At 57.7% G+C, this 20,773-nt stretch overlaps 1 protein-coding gene across 4 annotated transcripts in view; it reads left to right on the top strand.

The window, feature by feature from the left end:
• EVI5L (ecotropic viral integration site 5 like) overlaps positions 1-20,773 on the top strand; it is a 40,514-nt gene that overhangs the window by 14,917 nt on the left and 4,824 nt on the right. For 3 of the 4 annotated variants that reach the window (XR_010785495.1, XM_066570372.1, XM_066570370.1), the window contains exons 8-18: positions 2,776-2,865; positions 5,426-5,523; positions 7,104-7,164; positions 7,990-8,043; positions 9,564-9,596; positions 13,425-13,556; positions 14,920-15,048; positions 15,962-16,072; positions 17,338-17,466; positions 19,034-19,180; positions 19,867-19,962. Coding sequence is in view for 3 of the 4 variants with exons in the window: in XM_066570372.1 (XP_066426469.1) it covers positions 2,776-2,865; positions 5,426-5,523; positions 7,104-7,164; positions 7,990-8,043; positions 9,564-9,596; positions 13,425-13,556; positions 14,920-15,048; positions 15,962-16,072; positions 17,338-17,466; positions 19,034-19,180; positions 19,867-19,962 (1,080 nt within the window). In the remaining variant the exon portion in view is untranslated. The remainder of the gene's footprint in view (positions 1-2,775; positions 2,866-5,425; positions 5,524-7,103; positions 7,165-7,989; positions 8,044-9,563; positions 9,597-13,424; positions 13,557-14,919; positions 15,049-15,961; positions 16,073-17,337; positions 17,467-19,033; positions 19,181-19,866; positions 19,963-20,773) is intronic. The other variant, XM_066570373.1, reaches the window with a different exon arrangement.

The following is a 20,773-nucleotide window of genomic DNA, read 5'->3' as shown; positions in this document are numbered from 1 at the left end:
TGGGTTTGGGGTGGATCAAATCCTTTAAAAATGGGTTTGGTTTGACCAAGTCCCTCAAGAATGGGTTTGGTTTGACCAAGTCCCTCAAGAATGGGTTTGGGGTGGATCAGACTCCTCAAAAATGGGCTTGGGTTTGACCAAATACCTCAAAAATGGGTTTGGGGTGGATCAAACCCATCAAAAATGGGTTTGGGTTAGGGTTAGGGTTAGGGTTAGGATCAGACTCCTCAAAAATGGGCTTGGGTTTGTCCAAATCCTTTGGTTTGATCAAACTCCTCAAAAATGGGTTTGGGTTTGACCAAGTCCCTCAAGAATGGGTTTGGGGTGGATCAAACTCCTCAAGAATGGGTTTGGGTTTGACCAAATACCTCAAAAATGGGTTTGGGGTGGATCAAACCCATCAAAAATGGGTTTGGATTGATGAAATCCCTCAAGAATGAGTTTGGGGTGGAACCAAATCACTCAAAAATGGGTTTAGGGTTGACCCAGTCCCTCAAGAATGGGTTTGGTTTGATGAAGTCCCTCAAGAATGCATTTGGGGTGGATCAAATCCCTCAAAAATGGGTTTTGGTCAAAGAAATTCCTCAAAAATGAGTTTGGGGTGGAACAAACTCCTCAAAAATGTGTTTGGGTTTGACCAAATCCCTCAAGAATGGCTTTGGTTTGATGATGTCCCTCAAAAATGAGTTTGGGGTGGATCAAATCCTTCAAAAATGAGTTTGGGTTTGAGCAAGTCTCTCAAAAACGAGTTTGGGGTGGATCAAACTCTTAAAAATGGGTTTGGGGTGGATCAAACTCCTCAAAAATGGGTTTGGGGTGGATCAAACTCTTAAAAATGGGTTTGGTTTGACCAAGTCCCTCAAAAATTAATTTGGGTTTGACCAAATCCCTCAAGAATGAGTTTGGGGTGGAACCAAATCACTCAAAAATGGGTTTAGGGTTGACCAAGTCCCTCAAGAATGGGTTTGGTTTGATGATGTCCCTCAAGAATGAGATTGGCGTGGGTCAAATCCCTCAAAAATGGGTTTGGATTGATGAAATCCCTCAAGAATGAGTTTGGGGTGGAACAAATCCCTCAAAAACGAGTTTGGGGTGGATCAAACTCCTCAAAAATGGGTTTGGGTTTGAGCAAATCCCTCAAGAATGGCTTTGGTTTGATGATGTCCCTCAAGAATGGGTTTGGGGTGGATCAAATCCTTCAAAAATGGGTTTGGGTTTGACCAAATCCCTCAGAAATGGTTTTGGGGTGGAACCAAATCCCTCAAAAATGAATTTGGGTTGGACCAAATCCCTCAAAACTTGAGGTAGGACCAAATCCCTCAGAAATAGTTTTGGGGTGGAACCAAATCCCTCAAAAATGAATTTCAGGTGGAGCAAATCCCCCAAAAACGGGCTTGGTTTGATGAAGTCCCTCAAAAACGAGTTTGGGGTGGGTCAAGTCCCTCAGAATTGGGTTTGGGTTTGACCAAACCCCTCAGAATTTGGGGTGGGACCAATCCCCCCCGGTGGCCCTGGGAATGGCTCTGGTGACCATTGCCTGACCCAGGGTGGCCCCAGGGTGGCCTTGGGGTGGCTCTGGTGACCATTGCCTGACCCACGGTGGCCCCGGGGTGGCCTTGGGGTGGCTCTGGTGACCTGGGATGATCTGAGGTGGCCCCAGGGTGGCCTTGGGGTGGCTCTGGTGACCTGGGATGATCTGAGGTGGCCCCGGGGTGGCCTTGGGGTGGCTCTGGTGACCTGGGATGATCTGAGGTGGCCCCGGGGCGGCCGTGGTGGCCCCGTGACTGCTCATGGGGACCCTGGGGTGACCAAAGGTGGCCCTGGGGCGGCCCCGGGGACCCAGGGATGAGCTGAGGTGGCCCCAGGGCGGCCGTGGTCATCTGGGATGACCCAGAGCAGCCCTGGCATGGCCACAGGGTGACCACGGTGACCAGGAGTGGCCATGGTGACCCAGGGGTGACCCAAGGTGGCCCTGGCGTGGATGTGGGGTGGCCCCGATGACCCAGGGTGGCCCCATGGTGGCCCCAAGGTGACCCAGGGGTGACCCAAGGTGGCCCTGGCGCGGATGTGGGGTGGCCCCGATGACCCAGGGTGGCCCCATGGTGGCCCCGTGGTGGCCCTGATGGCCATGCTGACCGCCAGGGCGGTGGCAGGGGTGGGGTGGCCCCAATGACCCGGGGTGGCCCTGAGGTGACCATGGTGGCCCCAATGGCCGCAGTGACCGGGCGGGCGGTGGCAGGGATGGGGTGGCCCCAGGGTGACCATGGTGGCCCCGTGGTGGCTCCATGGTGGCCGCAGTGACCAGGCAGGGCTGTCACAGGGGTGGGGTGGCCCCAGTGACTCAGGATGGCCCCAGGGTGACCATGGTGGCCCCGTGGTGGCTCCATGGTGGCCATGGTGGCCCAGGGATCACCCAGGGTGGCCATGGTGGCCCTGTGGTGGCCCCAATGGCCGCAGTGACCAGGTGTGGTGGTGGCAGAGGTGGAGTGGCCCCAATGACCCAGGGTGGCCCCATGGTGACCGTGGTGGCCCCGTGGTGACCGTGGTGGCCCCGTGGTGGCCATGGTGTGACCGTGGTGGCCCCGTGGTGACCGTGGTGGCCCCATGGTGACCATGGTGGCCCCATGGTGACCGTGGTGGCCCCGTGGTGACCGTGGTGGCCCCATGGTGACCATGGTGGCCCCGTGGTGACCGTGGTGGCCCCATGGTGGTCCCATGGTGTGACCGTGGTGGCCCCATGGTGGCCTCGCTGACCGGGTGCGGGGGTGGTGGCAGGGTCTGGAGATCGTGTTCCGCGTGGGGATGGCCCTGCTGCAGTTCAACCAGGCCGAGCTGGTGCAGCTGGACATGGAGGGCATGTCCCAGGTACCGACCCCGCAACGGGGGACCCTGGGGTGGCCTTGGTCAGTGGGGTGCGCTTGGGATGGGTTTGGGGTGGGGTTGGTCAATGGGGCGGCCATGGGGCTGGTTTGGTCAGTGGGGTGGGTTTGGTCAATGGGGCGGCCATGGGGCTGGTTTGGTCAATGGGGTGGGTTTGGTCAATGGGGCGGCCATGGGGCTGGTTTGGTCAATGGGGTGGGTTTGGTCAATGGGGCGGCCATGGGGCTGGTTTGGTCAGTGGGGTGGGTTTGGTCAATGGGGCGGCCATGGGGCTGGTTTGGTCAGTGGGGTGGGTTTGGGGTGGGTTTGGGGTGGGTTTGGTCAATGGGGCGGCCATGGGGCTGGTTTGGTCAGTGGGGTGGGTTTGGTCAATGGGGTGGCCATGGGGCTGGTTTGGTCAGTGGGGTGGGGTTGGGGTGGGTTTGGGGTGGGTTTGGTCAATGGGGCGGCCATGGGGCTGGTTTGGTCAGTGGGGTGGGTTTGGGGTGGGTTTGGGGTGGGTTTGGTCAATGGGGCGGCCATGGGGCTGGTTTGGTCAGTGGGGTGGGTTTGGGGTGGGTTTGGGGTGGGTTTGGTCAATGGGGCGGCCATGGGGCTGGTTTGGTCAGTGGGGTGGGTTTGGTCAATGGGGTGGCCATGGGGCTGGTTTGGTCAGTGGGGTGGGGTTGGGGTGGGTTTGGGGTGGGTTTGGTCAATGGGGCGGCCATGGGGCTGGTTTGGTCAGTGGGGTGGGTTTGGGGTGGGTTTGGGGTGGGTTTGGTCAATGGGGCGGCCATGGGGCTGGTTTGGTCAATGGGGCGGCCATGGGGCTGGTTTGGTCAATGGGGTGGGGTTGGGGTGGCCTTGGGTTGGACTTGGTTAATGGGGTGGGGTTGGTCAGTGGGGTGGGATGGGTTTGGTCAGTGGGGTGGGGTTGGGATGGGCTGGGCTTGGTGGCCTTGGGGTGGGTTTGGGATGGGGTTGGTCAATGGGGTGGGTTTGGGGTGGGGTTGGTCAATGGGGTGGGGTTGGGGTGGCTTTGGTCAGTGGGGTGGCTTTGGTCAATGGGGTGGGTTTGGGGTGGGGTTTAGGGTAGGGTTGGTCAATGGGATCAGATCGGGAGGGCTTGGTCAGTGGGATGAGTTTTGGGGTGGGTTTGGCCAATGGGGTGGGATTTGGGGTGGATTTGGGGTGGGTTTGGTCAATGGGGTGGGATTTGGGGTGGGTTTGGGGTGGGTTTGGTCAATGGGGTGGGATTTGGGTGGATTTGGGGTGGGTTTGGGGTGGGTTTGGCCAATGGGGTGGGGTTTAGGGTGGGATTTGGGGTGGGTTTGGTGAGTTCATCCCCATTTTGCCCTGGTTTTCCCCCATTTGGGGTTGGTTTTCCCTGTCTTGTGTGGTTTTTCCCCATTTTCTGCCGTTTTCCCCCAATTTGGGCTGAATTCCCCATTTTTGTTCTGAATTCCCCATTTTTTGTGTGAATTCCCCATTTTTGTTCTGAATTCCCCATTTTTTGTGTGAATTCCCCATTTTTGTTCTGAATTCCCCATTTTTGGGGTGAATTCCCCGTTTTTGGTCTGAATTCCCTGTTTTTTGGTGTTCATTGCCCGTTTTTGGTGTTCATGGCCCGTTTCTGGTGTTCCTGGCCTGTTTTTGGTGTGAATTTCCCCGTTTTTGGGTGAATTGCCCGTTTTTGGTGTTCATGGCCCGTTTTTGGTGTTCATTGCCCATTTTTGGTCTGAGTTCCCCATTTTTGGTGTGAATTTCCCCGTTTTTGGTCTGAGTTCCCCATTTTTGGTGTGAATTTCCCCGTTTTTGGTGTTCATGGCCCGTTTTTGGTGTTCCTGGCCTGTTTTTGGTCTGAATTCCCCATTTTTGGTGTGAATTTCCCCGTTTTTGGTGTTCATGGCCCGGTTTTGGTGTTCCTGGCCCATTTTTGGGTGCATTGCCTGTTTTTGGTGTGAATTTCCCTGTTTTTGGTGTTCATGGCCTGTTTTTGGGTGCATTCCCCCGTTTTTGGTGTTCCTGGCCTGTTTTTGGTGTTCCTGGCCCATTTCTGGTGTTCATGGCCCGTTTTTGGGTGAATTCCCTGTTTTTGGTGTTCATTGCCCGTTTTTGGTCTGAATTCCCCATTTTTGGTCTGAATTCCCCATTTTTGGTGTGAATTTCCCCATTTTTGGTGTTCATGGCCCGGTTTTGGTCTGAATTCCCCATTTTTGGTGTGAATTTCCCCATTTTTGGTGTTCATGGCCCGGTTTTGGTCTGAATTCCCCGGTTTTGGTGTGAATTTCCCCGGTTTTGGTGTTCCTGGCCCGTTTTTGGTATTCATTCCCCGTTTCTGGTGTTCCTGGCCCGTTTTTGGTATTCATTCCCCGTTTTTGGTGTTCCTGGCCCGTTTTTGGTGTGAATTCCCCGTTTCTGGTGTGAATTTCCCCATTTCTGGTGTTCATGGCCCGTTTTTGGTGTTCATTCCCCGTTTCTGGTGTTCATGGCCCGTTTTTGGTGTTCATTCCCCGTTTCTGGTGTTCATGGCCCGTTTTTGGGTGCGTTCCCCGTTTCTGGGCAGTATTTCCAGAAGGTGATCCCTCACCAGTTCGACTCGTGCCCGGACAAGCTGATCCTGCGCGCCTGCCAGGTCAAATACAACCCCCGCAAGATGAAGAGGTCAGGGGACACCTCTGGCCCTGGTCCCTGCGTCCGTGTGTCCGTCCCTGGCCCTGTGTCCTTGTGTCCCCTCTGGCCCTGTGTCCCTGTCCCCATCCCTGGCCCTGTGTCCTTGTGTCCCCTCTGGCCCTGTGTCCCTGTCCCCATCCCTGGCCCTGTGTCCTTGTGTCCGTCCCTGGCCCTGTGTCCCTGTCCCTCCATCCCTGGCCCTGCGTCCTTGTGTCCCCTCTGTCCCCATCCCTGTCCCTGTGTCCTTGTGTCCCCTCTGGCCCTGCGTCCTTGTCCCCATCCCTGTCTCTGTGTCCTTCTGCTTGTCCCATGTCCCTGTCCTTGTGTCCCCTCTGTCCCTGTGTCCTTGTCCCCCCATCCCTGTCCCTCTGTCCTTGTGTCCCCATCCCTGTCCCTGTCCCCTCTGTCCTTGTCTCTTTCCCTTCTGTCCCTGTCCCTTTCCCATCCCCATCCCTGTCCCCACCCTGTCCCCATCCCCATCCCTGTGTCCCTCTGTCCCCATCCCTGTTGTCCCCCCTGTCCCTGTCCCCTCTGCCCCTTTCCCATCCCTGTCCCTGTCCCCCACTGTCCCCTGTCCTGTCCCTTCCCCTCTCCCTTTGTCCCCTGTCTCTGTCCCCTCTCTGTCCCGGTCCCTGTCCCCTCTCCCTGTTCCCTTTGTCCCTTTCCCATCCCTGTCCCCTCTCCCTGTGCCCTGTCCCCACCCTGTCCCTGTCTTTGTCCTCTCTCTGTCCCTGTGTCCCCATCCCTGTCCCCACCTGTCCCTGTCCCTGTCCTTGTGTCCCCATCCCTGTCCCTCTGTCCCTGTCCCTCTGTCCCTGTCCCTGTGTCCCTGTCCCCCTGTCCCTGTGTCCCTCTGTCCCTGTCCCTCTGTCCCTGTCCCTGTGTCCCTGTGTCCCTGTGTCCCTGTCCCTCTGTCCCTGTCCTTGTGTCCCCATCCCTGTCCCTGTGTCCCTGTCCCTGTCCCTCTGTCCCTGTGTCCCTGTGTCCCTCTGTCCCTGTCCCTCTGTCCCTGTCCCTGTGTCCCTGTGTCCCTGTGTCCCTGTCCCTGTGTCCCTGTGTCCCTGTCCCTCTGTCCCTGTCCCTCTGTCCCTGTCCCTCTGTCCCTGTGTCCCTGTGTCCCTGTCCCTCTGTCCCTGTCCCTGTCCCTCTCCCTGTGTCCCTGTGTCCCTGTCCCTGTCCCTGTGTCCCTGTCCCTCTGTCCCTGTCCCCGTGTCCCTGTCCCTGTCCCTGTGTCCCTGTCCCTGTGTCCCTGTCCCTGTCCCTCTGTCCCTGTCCCTCTGTCCCTGTCCCTGTGTCCCTGTCCCTCTGTCCCTGTCCCCGTGTCCCTGTCCCTGTCCCTGTGTCCCTGTCCCTCTGTCCCTGTCCCTGTCCCTGTGTCCCTGTCCCTGTCCCTCTGTCCCTGTCCCTCTGTCCCTGTCCCTGTGTCCCTGTCCCTCTGTCCCTGTCCCCGTGTCCCTGTCCCTGTCCCTGTGTCCCTGTCCCTCTGTCCCTGTCCCTGTCCCTGTGTCCCTGTCCCTGTCCCTCTGTCCCTGTCCCTCTGTCCCTGTCCCCAGCTGTCCGTGTGTCCCCAGGCTGGAGAAGGAATACGCCGCCCTCAAGAGCAAAGAGATGGAGGAGCAGATCGAGATCAAGGTGACCCAGCTGGGGACACTGCAGGGACACCTGGGGACACCTGAACACACCTGGGGACACCTGAGGGACACCTGAGGGACACTGCAGGGACACTGCAGGGACACCTGAACACACCTAGGGACACTGCAGGGACACATGGGGACACTGATGGAACATGGGGACACTGCAGGGACACATGGGGACACCTGAACACACCTGGGGACACCTGAGGGACACTGCAGGGACACATGGGGACACTGCAGGGACACCTGGGGACACCTGGGGACACCTGCAGGGACACATGGGGACACCTGGGGACACTGCAGGGACACCTGAACACACCTAGGGACACTGCAGGGACACCTGGGGACACCTGAACACACCTGGGAACATCCCTGGGGACACTGCAGGGACACGTGGGACCATCCCTGGGGACACACGGGGGGACACCTGAACACACCTGGGGACACCTGAGGGACACTGCTGGGACACACCTGGGAACATCCCTGGGGACACTGCGGGGACACGAGGGGGACACCTGAACACACCTGGGGACACTGCAGGGACACCTGGGGACACCTGAACACACCTGGGGGCACCTGAGGGACACATGGGGACACCTGAACACACCTGGGAGCATCCCTGGGGACACCGCAGGGACACCTGAGGGACATTTCTGGGACATGGGGACACCTGGGGACACCTGAACACCCCTGGGGACATCCCTGGGGACACTGCAGGGACACCTGGGCACACCTAGGAGGTACCTGGGGACATCTCTGGGGACACCTGGGGGACATGGGGACACCTGGATCACCACTCACTGTCCCCTCCGTGTCCCCTCAGCGGCTCCGCTCTGAGAATCGCCTGCTCAAGCAGCGCATCGAGACCCTGGAGAAGGTGAGCACCCCAAAAACCTCCCCAAAAAACCCCCCAAAAACCCCAAAACACTGCATGGAACCCCAAACCAAACCTGAAAAAACCCCCAAAATCCCAAACAAACCCCAAAACACTGCATGGAACCCCAAAATCCCCCCCAAAACCCCAAACCACTGCATGGAACCCCAAACCAAACCCCAAACACTGCATGGAACCGAAAACCACCCCAAAACCCCCAAGAAAACCCTAAAATCGTTCATGGACCCCCAAAACCACCCCAAAACCCCATAGAAAACCCTAAAATCGTTCATGGACCCCAAAAACCACCCCAAAACCCCCAAGAAAACCCTAAAATCGTTCATGGCCCCGCCCTGCGGCCATTTTGAGGTGGCCCCGCCCCCATTTGGCCCCGCCCCCATTTGGCCCCGCCCCCTCATTCAGGCCCAACCAATGGGGTCTCAGCCCCACCCAAACGGTCCCAAATCCTCGGGAATGGGGAAATCCCAGAGCGTGGGGCGGGCTCGGGATGGCGCTGCCACTGGCACTGGCACTGTCACTGTGTCACTGTGTCACTGTGTCACTGTCATTGTCACTGTGTCACTGTGTCACTGTCACTGTGTCACTGTGTCACTGTGTCACTGTCATTGTCACTGTGTCACTGTGTCACTGGCACTGTGTCACTGTGTCATTGTGTCACTGTGTCACTGGCACTGCTGGCATTGTCATTGTCACTGTGTCACTGTCATTGTCACTGTGTCACTGTGTCACTGTGTCACTGTGTCATTGTGTCACTGTGTCACTGTGTCACTGTGTCACTGTGTCACTGTGTCACTGGCACTGTGTCACTGTGTCACTGGCACTGTCACTGTGGCACTGTCATTGTCACTGGCACTGTCACTGTGTCACTGGCACTGGCACTGGCACTGTCACTGTGTCACTGTCACTGTGTCACTGTCACTGTCACTGCTGTCATTGTCACTGCTGTCATTGTCACTGGCACTGCTGCCACTGCCACTGTCACTGCTGTCATTGTCACTGGCACTGTCACTGTCACTGGCACTGCTGTCATTGTCACTGTCACTGCCACTGTCCCTGTCACTGTCACTGTCACCAATCGGGCACTGTCCCTGGCCCGTCTCTGTCCCTCTGTCCCCACTGTCCCTGACCTGTCCCTGTCCCTGGCCCTGTCTCTGGCCCTGTCTCTCTGTCCCTGTCCCCACTGTCCCTGTCCCTGTTCCTGACGTGTCCCTGTCCCTGTCCCTGTCTCTCTGTCTCTGTCCCTGTCCCTGTCACTGTCCCTCTGTCCCTGTCCCTGTCCCTGACGTGTCCCTGTCTCTCTGTCCCTGTCCCTGTCTCTCTGTCCCTGTCCCTCTGTCCCCCCTGTCCCTGTCCCTGTCCCTGTCTCTCTGTCCCCCTGTCCCTGTCCCTGTCTCTCTGTCCCTGTCCCTGACATGTCCCTGTCTCTCTGTCCCTGTCCCTGTCCCTGTCCCTGTCTCTCTGTCCCTGTCCCTGACGTGTCCCTGTCTCTGTCCCCTCCCCAGGAGAGCGCAGCCCTGGCCGATCGCCTCATCCAGGTACGGCCGGGCCCCGCGGGAATCCTGCAGAGTTCCCATAGACCCCATAGACCCCATAGACCCCATAGACCCCAAATGTCTCCATAGACCCCAAACGTCCCCATAGACCCCATAGACCCCAAATGTCCCCACAGACCCCATAGACCCTAAATGTCCCCATAGACCCCATAGACCCCAAACGTCCCCATAGACCCCATAGACCCTAAATGTCCCCATAGACCCCATAGACCCCAAACTCCCCATAGACCCCATAGACCCTAAATGTCCCCATAGACCCCAAACGTCCCCATAGACCCCATAGACCCCATAGACCCCATAGACCCCATAGACCCCAAACCCTCATTGCCCCATAGACCCCAAACGTCCCCATAGACCCCATAGACCCCAAATGTCCCCACAGACCCCATAGACCCTAAATGTCCCCATAGACCCCATAGACCCCAAATGTCCCCATAGACCCCATAGACCCTAAATGTCCCCATAGACCCCAAACGTCCCCATAGACCCCATAGACCCTAAATGTCCCCATAGACCCCATAGACCCCAAACTCCCACTGCCCCATAGACCCCAAACTCCCCCATAGACCCCATAGACCCCAAACCCCCATTGCCCCATAGACCCCAAACCCCCATTGCCCCATAGACCCCAAACCCCCATAGACCCCAAACCCCCAGAGACCCCAAACTCCCCCATAGACCCCAAACTCCCCCATTTCCCTATTGAATTCCCCATTTTTCTGCTGTTTTCCCAATTGATTTCCCCTTTTTCCCAGTTGATTTTCCCATTTTCCCAGTTGATTTTCCCATTTTCCCAGTTGATTTTCCCCATTTTCCCAATTGATTTCCCCTTTTTCCCAGTTGATTTTCCCCATTTTCCCAGTTGATTTTCCCATTTTCCCAATTGATTTCCCCTTTTTCCCAGTTGATTTTCCCCATTTTTCCCCCAATTTTTCCCCCCTCCAGTTTATTCCCTCAATTTTCCCAATTCCCTCAATTTTCCCAATTTATTTTCCTGATATTTCCCTGATTTTTTCCCAATTTTCCTGATATTCCCAAGGTTCTCCCAATACTTTCCCAATATTTTCCCAATAATCCAAATATTTTCCCAATAATCCCAATACTTTCCCAATATTTTCCCAATACTTTCCCAATATTTTCCTGATATTTTCCCCAATATTTTCCCCATATATTCCCAATATTCCGAATATTTTCCCGATATTTTCCCAATATAATCCCAATATAATCCAAATATTTTCCCAATTTTCCCTGTAATCCCAATATTTTCCCGATATTTTCAGGATTTTTTCCCAATTCTCCCAATACTTTCCTGATATAATCCCAATATAATCCCAATTTTCCTGAGATTTCCCGATAATCCCAATATTTTCCCCATTTCCCAATATTTTCCTGATCATTTCCCTGATTTTCCCAATATTTTCCTGATATTTTCCTGATATTTTCCCAATATTTCCCCAATTTTCCTGATTTTTTCCCCAATTTTCCCAATATATTCCCAATTTTCCTGATTGATTTTCCCAATTTTCCTGATTTTTTCCTGATTTTCCCAATAGATTTTCCCAATTTTTTCCCAATTTTCCCGATTTATTTTCCCAATTTATTTTCCCAATTTATTTTCCCTATTCCCCCCCCCAATTTTCCCGATTTTTCCCCGATTTCCCAGATTTTTTCCCCGATTTTTTTCTGTTATTTTCCCCCAATTTTCCCCCTGATTTTCCTGATTTATTTCCCCAATTTCCCCCCAATTTTCCCCCCAATTTTCCCGATATTTTCCTGATATTTTCCTGATTTTCCCTCCAATTTTCCCGATTGATTTTCCTGATATTTTCCCTGATATTTTCCCGATTTTCTTCCCCATTTTACTGATTTGTTTTCCAGATTTTCCCGATTTTTTTCCTAATTTTCCTCTCTGATTTTCCTGATTTATTTCCCTGATTTTCCCAATTGATTTTCCCAATTTTCCCAATTTATTTTCCCAATTTATTTTCCCCCTATTTTTCCCGACTTTTCCCCGATTTCCCAGATTTTTTCCCCAATTTTTTTCTGTTATTTTCCCCCAATTTTCCCAAGATTTTCCCGATTGATTTTCCTGATTTTCCCCCCAATTTTCCCAATTTCCCCCCGATTTTCCCGATTTTTTTTTCCTAATTTTCCTCTCTGATTTTCCTGATTTATTTCCCTGATTTTCCCCATTGATTTTCCCAATTTTCTTCCCCATTTTACTGATTTGTTTTCCAGATTTTCCTGATTTTTTTCCTAATTTTCCTCTCTTATTTTACTGATTTATTTCCCCAATTTCCCTGATTTTCCCACTTTTTTCCCACTTTTTTCCCAATTTTTTCCCAATTTTTTCCCAGTTTTCCTCCTTTTCCTCCCTCCCCTTCCCAGCCCCACTTTTGGGGGGATTTTCCTTTTTTCTGCCTTTTTTTCCCCACCTTTTTTTTCCGCTTCTCTGAGGCTCCCGCGCACCCTGGGGGGAATTTGGGGGAATTTCGATGGAATTTGGGGGAAATTCGGGGAGATTTTGGTGAATTTTGGGGAAATTCGGGGAATTTTGGTGAATCTTGAGGGAATTTGGGGGGAATTTTGAATGTTGGGGGATTTGGGGGGAATATTGGGGATTTTGGTGAAATTTTAGGGGAAATTCTGGGGAATTTTGGGAAAAATTTGAGGAATTTGGGGGGAATTCTGGTGAATTCGGGGGGAATTTCGAATTTTGGGGTATTTTGGGGCAATTTTGATGGAATTTTGGGGGATTTGGAGGATTTGGGGGGAATTTTGGGGGATTTTTTTGGAATTTTAGGGAAATTTGGGGGAATTTTGGGGGAATTCTGATGAATTCAGGGGAAGTGTTGGGGGATTGAGGGATTGGGGGGAATTTCGAATTTTGGGGAAATTTTGAGGCAATTCAGGGAATTTGGGGGGGGATTTTGGGGGAATTCTGGTGAATTTTGAGGAATTTTGGGGGGGGGAATTTGGGATTTTTGGGGTTTGGGGTGGGGAGGGGACAAACAGGGCTGGTGGCACCTCCAGTGTCACCTCCCTGTCCCCAGTGTCACTCACTGTGCCCCCAGTGCCACCACAGCCCTGGGGGCAGGAGGTGACAGCGTCCCCAGTGTCCCCATTGCCCCCAACGTCCCCAGTGTCCCCAAGGCCTGGTGGCACAGGCCCAGGAGGTGACGCTGTCCCTGCTGTCCCTGCTGTCCCCAATGTGTCCCCATTGCCCCCAAGGTGTCCCCATTGTCCCCAGGGCCAGGTGACGCAGGCACAGGAGGTGACACTGTCCCCATTGTCCCCAATGTCCCCAGTGTCCCCACGGTGTCCCCTCTGTCCCCAATGTCCCCAGGGCCAGGTGACACTGTCCCCATTGTCCCCATTGTCCCCATTGTCCCCAAGGTGTCCCCATTGTCCCCCCTGTCCCCAGGGCCAGGTGACGCGGGCGCAGGAGGTGACACTGTCCCCAATGTGTCCCCATTGTCCCCAATGTGTCCCCAATGTCCCATTGTCCCCAGGGCCAGGTGACGCGGGCGCAGGAGGTGACACTGTCCCCAATGTGTCCCCATTGTCCCCATTGTCCCCAAGGTGTCCCCATTGTCCCCAAGGTGTCCCCATTGTCCCCAGGGCCAGGTGACGCGGGCGCAGGAGGTGACACTGTCCCCAAGGTGTCCCCATTGTCCCCAAGGTGTCCCCATTGTCCCCAATGTGTCCCCAATGTCCCCAGGGCCAGGTGACGCGGGCGCAGGAGGTGACACTGTCCCCAATGTGTCCCCATTGTCCCCATTGTCCCCAAGGTGTCCCCATTGTCCCCAGGGCCAGGTGACGCGGGCGCAGGAGGCCGAGGAGAACGACGTCATCCGGCGGGAGCTGGCGCTGGTGCGGCAACGCTGCAGCTCAGCCACGGAGAGCCTGCGGCGGGCACAGAGCACCATCAGGGAGCTGCAGGTGTGTCATTGTCACCTGTGTGTCACCTGTGTGTGTCACCTGTGTGTGTCATTGTGTGTGTCACTGTCACTGTGTGTCATTGTCACTGTGTGTCACTGCCCCAACGCTGCAGCTCAGCCACGGAGAGCCTGCGGCGGGCACAGAGCACCATCAGGGAGCTGCAGGTGTGTCACCTGTGTGTCACCTGTGTGTGTCATTGTCACCTGATTGTCACCTGTGTGTGTCACTGTGTGTCACTGTGTGTGTCACTGTGTGTGTCACTGTGTGTGTCACTGTGTGTGTCACTGTCACTGTCACTGTGTGTCACTGCCCCAACGCTGCAGCTCAGCCACCGAGAGCCTGTGGCGGGCACAGAGCACCATCAGGGAGCTGCAGGTGTGTCACTGTGTGTCACCTGTGTGTCACCTGTGTGTCACCTGTGTGTGTCATTGTGTGTGTCACTGTCACTGTGTGTCACTGTCACTGTGTGTCACTGCCCCAACGCTGCAGCTCAGCCACGGAGAGCCTGTGGCGGGCACAGAGCACCATCAGGGAGCTGCAGGTGTGTCACTGTGTGTCACTGTCACCTGTGTCACCTGTGTGTCACTGTGTGTGTCACTGTCACTGTGTGTCACTGTGTGTGTCACCTGTGTGTGTCACTGTGTGTCACTGTCACCTGTGTGTGTCACTGTGTGTGTCACTGTGTGTCACCTGTGTGTGTCACTGTGTGTGTCACTGTGTGTGTCACTGTCACTGTGTGTCACTGCCCCAACGCTGCAGCTCAGCCACGGAGAGCCTGCGGCGGGCACCCCCATCTCTTGGAGTGGCTCATGGCAGGTGGGAGATGGCCTTTGGTGGCCTTTGGTGACATGTGGGGACACTGGGGACAGGGTAACCCCCGCCTGAGCGAGGAGTTCATGGCGGGCATTGGGGAGGTGACATTGGCGACATTTGGGGACATTTGGGGACATTTGGGGACATTGGGGACAGGGTAACCCCCGCCTGAGCGAGGTTGGGGCGGTTGGGAGGTGACATTGGTGCCATTTGGTGACATTGGTGACATTGGTGCCATTTGGTGACACTGGGGACACTGGGGACAGGGTAACCCCCGCCTGAGCGAGGAGTTCGTGGCAGTTGGGTGGTGACATTGGTGACATTGGTGACATTGGTGCCATTGGTGACACGGGGGACAGGGTAACCCCCGCCTGAGCGAGGTTGGGGCGGTTGGGAGGTGACATTGGTGACATTGGTGCCATTTGGTGACATTGGTGACACTGGGGACACTGGGGACAGGGTAACCCCCGCCTGAGCGAGGTTGGGGCGGTTGGGAGGTGACATTGGTGACATTGGTGCCATTTGGTGACATTGGTGACACTGGGGACAGGGTAACCCCCGCCTGAGCGAGGAGTTCGTGGCGCACCTGGAGACGGAGCTGGAGCGGTCGCGGCTGCGCGAGAGCGAAACCCTGGGAGCCCTCAAGGAGATGCAGGACAAGGTCCTGGACATGGAGAAGGTGACACCGAGGGGACACCGGGGTGACACCAGGGGTGGCAGGGTCCCAGTGGGGTGGGGAGGGTCCCATGGGTGCCCCTGGGGACAGGGAGGGGACAGGGAGGGTCCCGTGGGTGCCCTTGGGGACAGACAGGGTCCCATGGGTGGCTCTGGGGACAGGGAGGGGACAGACAGGGTCCCATGGGTGCCCTTGGGGACAGACAGGGTCCCATGGGTGCCCCTGGGGACAGGGAGGGGACAGACAGGGTCCCATGGGTGCCCTTGGGGACAGACAGGGTCCCATGGGTGCCCCTGGGGACAGGGAGGGGACAGACAGGGTCCCGTGGGTGGCCCTGGGGACAGGAGCTGTCGCAGGTGGCCTGTGAGGGTCCCTCTGTCCCCTCTGATGTCCCTTGTCCCCTGTGTCCCTGTCCCTGTCCCCAGTGTGCCTTGTCCCTGTCCCTGATGTCCCCCTGTCCCTGTCCCTGATGTCCCCCTGTCCCCGCTGTCCCCCTGTCCCTCTGTCCCTGTCCCTGTCCCTGTCATCCCCCTGTCCCTGTCCCTGATGTCCGTCTGTCCCTGTCGTCCCCCTGTCCCTCTGTCCCTGTCCCTGATGTCCGTCTGTCCCTGTCCCTGTCCCCCTGTCCCTCTGTCCGTCTGTCCCTGATGTCCGTCTGTCCCTGATGTCCGTCCCCCTGTCCCCCTGTCCCTCTGTCCCCCTGTCCCTCTGTCCCTGTCCCTGATGTCCGTCTGTCCCTGTCCCTGTCCCCCTGTCCCTCTGTCCCCCTGTCCCTGATGTCCGTCTGTCCCTGATGTCCCTCTGTCCCTGTCCCTGCTGTCCATCTGTCCCTGATGTCCGTCTGTCCCTGCTGTCCATCTGTCCCTGATGTCCGTCTGTCCATCTGTCCCTGATGTCCGTCTGTCCCTGTCCCCAGCGGCAGCCGCTGCTCCCGGATGACTCCAGCGTGGTTCGGCTGCAGGAGGAGCTGCAGGAGCTGGCACTGAGGGACATCGGGGACATCGGGGACATCGGGGACACCTGGCAGGTGAGACGGGGACACCTGAGTGACCCTGGGGACACCTGAGTGATCCTGGGGACATTGGGGACACCTGGCAGGTGAGATGGGGACATTGGGGACACCTGAGTGACCCTGGGGACATTGGGGACACCTGAGTGACCCTGGGGACACCTGAGTGACCCTGGGGACATTGGGGATACCTGAGTGACCCTGGGGACATTGGGGACACCTGGCAGGTGACACAGGGACATTGGGGACACCTGAGTGACCCTGGGGACATCGGGGACACCTGGCAGGTGAGACAGGGACACCTGAGTGACCCTGGGGACACCTGAGTGACACTGGGGACATTGGGGACATCGGGGACAGCTGGCAGGTGAGACGGGGACACTGGGGACACCTGAGTGACCCTGGGGACACCTGAGTGACACTGGGGACATTGGGGACACCTGGCAGGTGACACGGGGACATTGGGGACACCTGGGGGATGCCTGGCAGATGTCCCAGCTGTCCCCAGGTGTGTCCCCATACCTGACCAGGTGTGTCCCAAGTGTCCCCCAGGTGTCACCAGGTGCGTGCCACCTGACCAGGTGTCCCCAGGGTGTGTCCCCCAGGTGTCCCAGGTGTGTCACCTGACCAGGGGTGTCCCCAGGTGTCCCCATACCTCACCACATGGGTCCCCAGGTGTCCCCATACCCGACCAGGTGTCCCCCAGGTGTCCCTATACCTGACCAGATGTTCCCAGGGTGTGTCCCCAGATGTCCCAGGTGTCCCACACCTGACCAGCTATGTCCCCAGGTGTCCCTATACTTGACCAGGTGTTCCCAGGGTGGGTCCCCACGTGTCCCCATGTGTCCCCATACCCGACCAGGTGTCCCCAGGGTGGGTCCCCAGATGTCCCAGGTATCCCCACACCTGACCGGGTGTGTCCCCAGGTGTCCCTATACCTGACCAGGTGTTCCCAGGGTGTGTCCCCAGGTGTCCCAGGTGTCCCCAGATGTCCCAGATGTCCCCACACCTGACCAGGTGTCCCCCAGCTGTCCCCAGATGTCCCAGGTGTCCCCACGCCTGACCAGGTGTCCCCAGGGTGTGTCCCCAGGTGTCCCCAGGTGTTCCCAGATGTCCCCACACCTGACCAGGTGTCCCCCAGGTGTCCCCAGGTGTCCCAGGTATCCCCACACCTGACCGGGTGTGTCCCCAGGTGTCCCTATACCTGACCAGATGTTCCCAGGGTGTGTCCCCAGGTGTCCCCAGGTGTCCCAGGTGTGTCACCTGACCGGGTGTGTCCCCAGGTATGCGGGGGCCGCTGGAAGGAGCCGCGGGCGCTGCACGAGGCCGTGCTGGGGGTGCAGCTCCGCGAGAGCCAGGCCCAGGCGGAGCTGAGGGCGCTGAGACAGAGGGTGCTGCACCTGGAGACACAGGTGAGGGACTGGGAGGGACTGGGAATGGGGCTGAGGGTGCTGGGACAGAGGGTGCTGCACCTGGAGACACAGGTGAGGGACTGGGAGGGACTGGGAGCACTGGGTGCTGCACCTGGAGACACAGGTGAGGGACTGGGAGGGACTGGGACGGACTGGGTGCTGCACCTGGAGACACAGGTGAGGGACTGGGAGGGACTGGGACACAGAGTGCTGCACCTGGAGACACAGGTGAGGGACTGGGAGGGACTGGGAGGGACTGGGACAGAGGGTGCTGCACCTGGAGACACAGGTGAGGGACTGGGAGCACTGGGTGCTGCACCTGGAGACACAGGTGAGGGACTGGGAGGGACTGGGAGGGACTGGGACAGACTGGGACAGAGGGTGCTGCACCTGGAGACACAGGTGAGGGACTGGGACGGACTGGGAAGTGAACTGGGAGCACTGGGAGAGCAGGAACCAGGGTTTATCCCCAGGTTTATCCCAAATTAACTTTGTGTTTATCCCAGGATTTTGATGGGTTAATCCTGGGGTTTATCCCAGGTTAATCCTGGGTTTAATCCCGGGTTTATCCCAGGTTTATCCCAGGTTAATCCTGGGTTTAATCCCGGGTTTATCCCGGTTTAATCCCGGTTTAATCCCAGTCCAGGGGCGCATCCAGCGCTCAGTGCTGGGCCAGGCCGAGCAGGCCTGCGCTGGCCTAAGGGAGCAGGGCTGGGTTGTGCTGGGTCTATCCCGGGTCTATCCCGGGTTAACCCCGGTTTAACCCCGGTTTAGGGGCGCATCCAGCGCTCGGTGCTGGGCCGGGCCAAGCAGGGCTGGGTTGGTGCTGGGTCTATCCAGGTTAATTCCAGGTTAATCCTGGTTTAGGGGCGCATCCAGCGGTCGGTGCTGGGCCGGGCCGAGCAGGCCTGCGCTGGCCTAAGGGAGCAGGGCTGAGTTGGTGCCAGGTCTATCCTGGGTCTATCCCGGGTCTATCCCGGGTCTATCCCAGTTTAACCCCGGTTTAACCCTGGTTTAGGGGCGCATCCAGCGGTCGGTGCTGGGCCGGGCCGAGCAGGGCTGGGGTTGTGCTGGGTCTATCCCGGGTCTATCCCGGTTTAACCCCGGTTTAACCCCGGTTTAGGGGCGCATCCAGCGCTTGGTGCTGGGCCGGGCCGAGCAGGCCTGCGCTGGCCTAAGGGAGCAGCAGGGCTGGGTTGGTGCTGGGTCTATCCAGGTTAATTCCAGGTTAATCCCGGTTTAGGGGCGCATCCAGCGGTCGGTGCTGGGCCGGGCCGAGCAGGCCTGCGCTGGCCTAAGGGAGCAGGGCTGGGTTGGTGCCAGGTCTATCCCGGGTTTATGCTGGGTCTATCCCGGGTCTATCCCGGTTTAACCCCGGTTTAACCCCGGTTTAACCCCGGTTTAGGGGCGCATCCAGCGGTCGGTGCTGGGCCGGGCCGAGCAGGCCTGCGCTGGCCTAAGGGAGCAGGGCTGGGTTGGTGCCAGGTCTATCCCGGGTTTATGCTGGGTCTATCCCGGGTCTATCCCGGTTTAACCCCGGTTTAACCCCGGTTTAACCCCGGTTTAGGGGCGCATCCAGCGGTCGGTGCTGGGCCGGGCCGAGCAGGCCTGCGCTGGCCTAAGGGAGCAGCTCCGCGCCGCGGCCGCCCAGAGCCAGGGGCTGCAGGCCCAGCTCAGCGAGAGCCACCGGAAACACGCGGAGGCTCAGTGCAAGGTGGGGACAGCAACGGGGACAGCAATGGGGACACTGGGGGCATCGGGGACAGTGGGGACACTGAGGACAGTGGGGACATTGGGGACATCAGGGACAGGAGTGTATTGTGAGGATTGGGGACATTGAGGACACTTGGGACATTGGGGCCATTGAGCACATTGAGACATTGGGAACACTAGGGACACTTGGGGATGCTGGGGACATTGGGGACACTGAGGGTATTGGGATGTTGGGGACAGTGGGGACCCTTGGGGGTGTTGGGGGCATTTGGGACATCCTAAGGGATGCTGGAGATGTTGGGGACATCATCGCAGACATCAGGGACACTGGGGACATTATTGGGGACAACTGGGGACACTGGAGACAGCTCTGGAGACAGCAGGGATGTTGGGAACATTGGGGGTGTTGGGGACATTTGGGACATTGGGCACTCTTGGGACACACACGGGGATGTCCCCAGGGCCCTGAAGTGTCTCTGGGTGTCCCCAGGGCTGTCCCTGTGGGTGTCCTTGGGGCTGTCCCCACGGTGTCCCAGGGCTGTCCCAGGCCTGTCCCTGGAGTGTCCCTGGGGGTGTCCCTGGGGCTGTCCCCACGGTGTCCCAGTGCTGTCCCTGGGTGTCCCAGGGCTGTCCCCGGGTGTCCCCGCGGTGTCCCCGGGCGCCCCGCGGTGACAGCGCTGTCCCCAGAGCAAGGAGGAGGTGATGGCCGTGCGGCTGCGCGAGGCCGACAGCATGGCCGCCCTGGCCGAGATGAGGCAGCGCGTGGCCGAGCTGGAGATCCAGGTACGGGGACACTGGGGGACACTGGGGGACAGGGGGACATGACCGACATGGGGATATCGGGGGGACATCGGAGACATTGGGGACATCGGAGACATTGGGGGATGTGGGGGATATGGGGACATCAGAGATGCTGGGGGGACATGGGGACATCAGGGACATCGGGGACGTGTCAGGGACAATGGGGACATCGGGGGGACATGGAGACATTGGGGGATGTGGGGGATATGGGGACATCAGAGATGCTGGGGGGACATGGGGACATCAGGGACATGGGGGATGTGGTGGGGACATGGGGACATTTGGGACATCAAGGACATGGGGACATGGAGCGGATGGGGGACGTGAGGGTCATGGGGACATCAGGGACAATGGGGACACTGGGGGATGTGGGGAAATGGAAACATCAGGACATGGGGACATCGGGGACATGGAGGGGATGGGGATACTGGGGACATTGGGGACATCAGGGGGACATGGGGACATCAGGGGGACATCGGGGACATGGAGTGGAGGGGGGACATGGGGGACATTGGGGACATCAGGGGGACATGGGGGACATTGGGGACATCAGCAGGACATTGGGACATGGGGGACATTGGGGACATCGTGGGGACATGGGGTGGAGGGAGGACATGGGGACATTGGGGACAGGGAAGGGATTGTGGGGGACACGGGGACATGTGGACATGGAGGGGACATGGGGGGGACATGAGTGGGACATGGAGGGGATGGGGGACCTTGGAGACACTCGGGACATGAGTGGGACATGGAGGGGATGGGGGACACAGGGACGTGGGGACATGGGGGGACA

Source organism: Molothrus aeneus, unplaced genomic scaffold, assembly GCF_037042795.1.
Source record: "Molothrus aeneus isolate 106 unplaced genomic scaffold, BPBGC_Maene_1.0 scaffold_30, whole genome shotgun sequence".
Lineage (NCBI taxonomy): Eukaryota > Metazoa > Chordata > Aves > Passeriformes > Icteridae > Molothrus > Molothrus aeneus.
The sequence above is the reverse complement of the archived record's forward strand: the minus strand, read 5'-3'. Positions and strand labels throughout refer to the sequence as shown.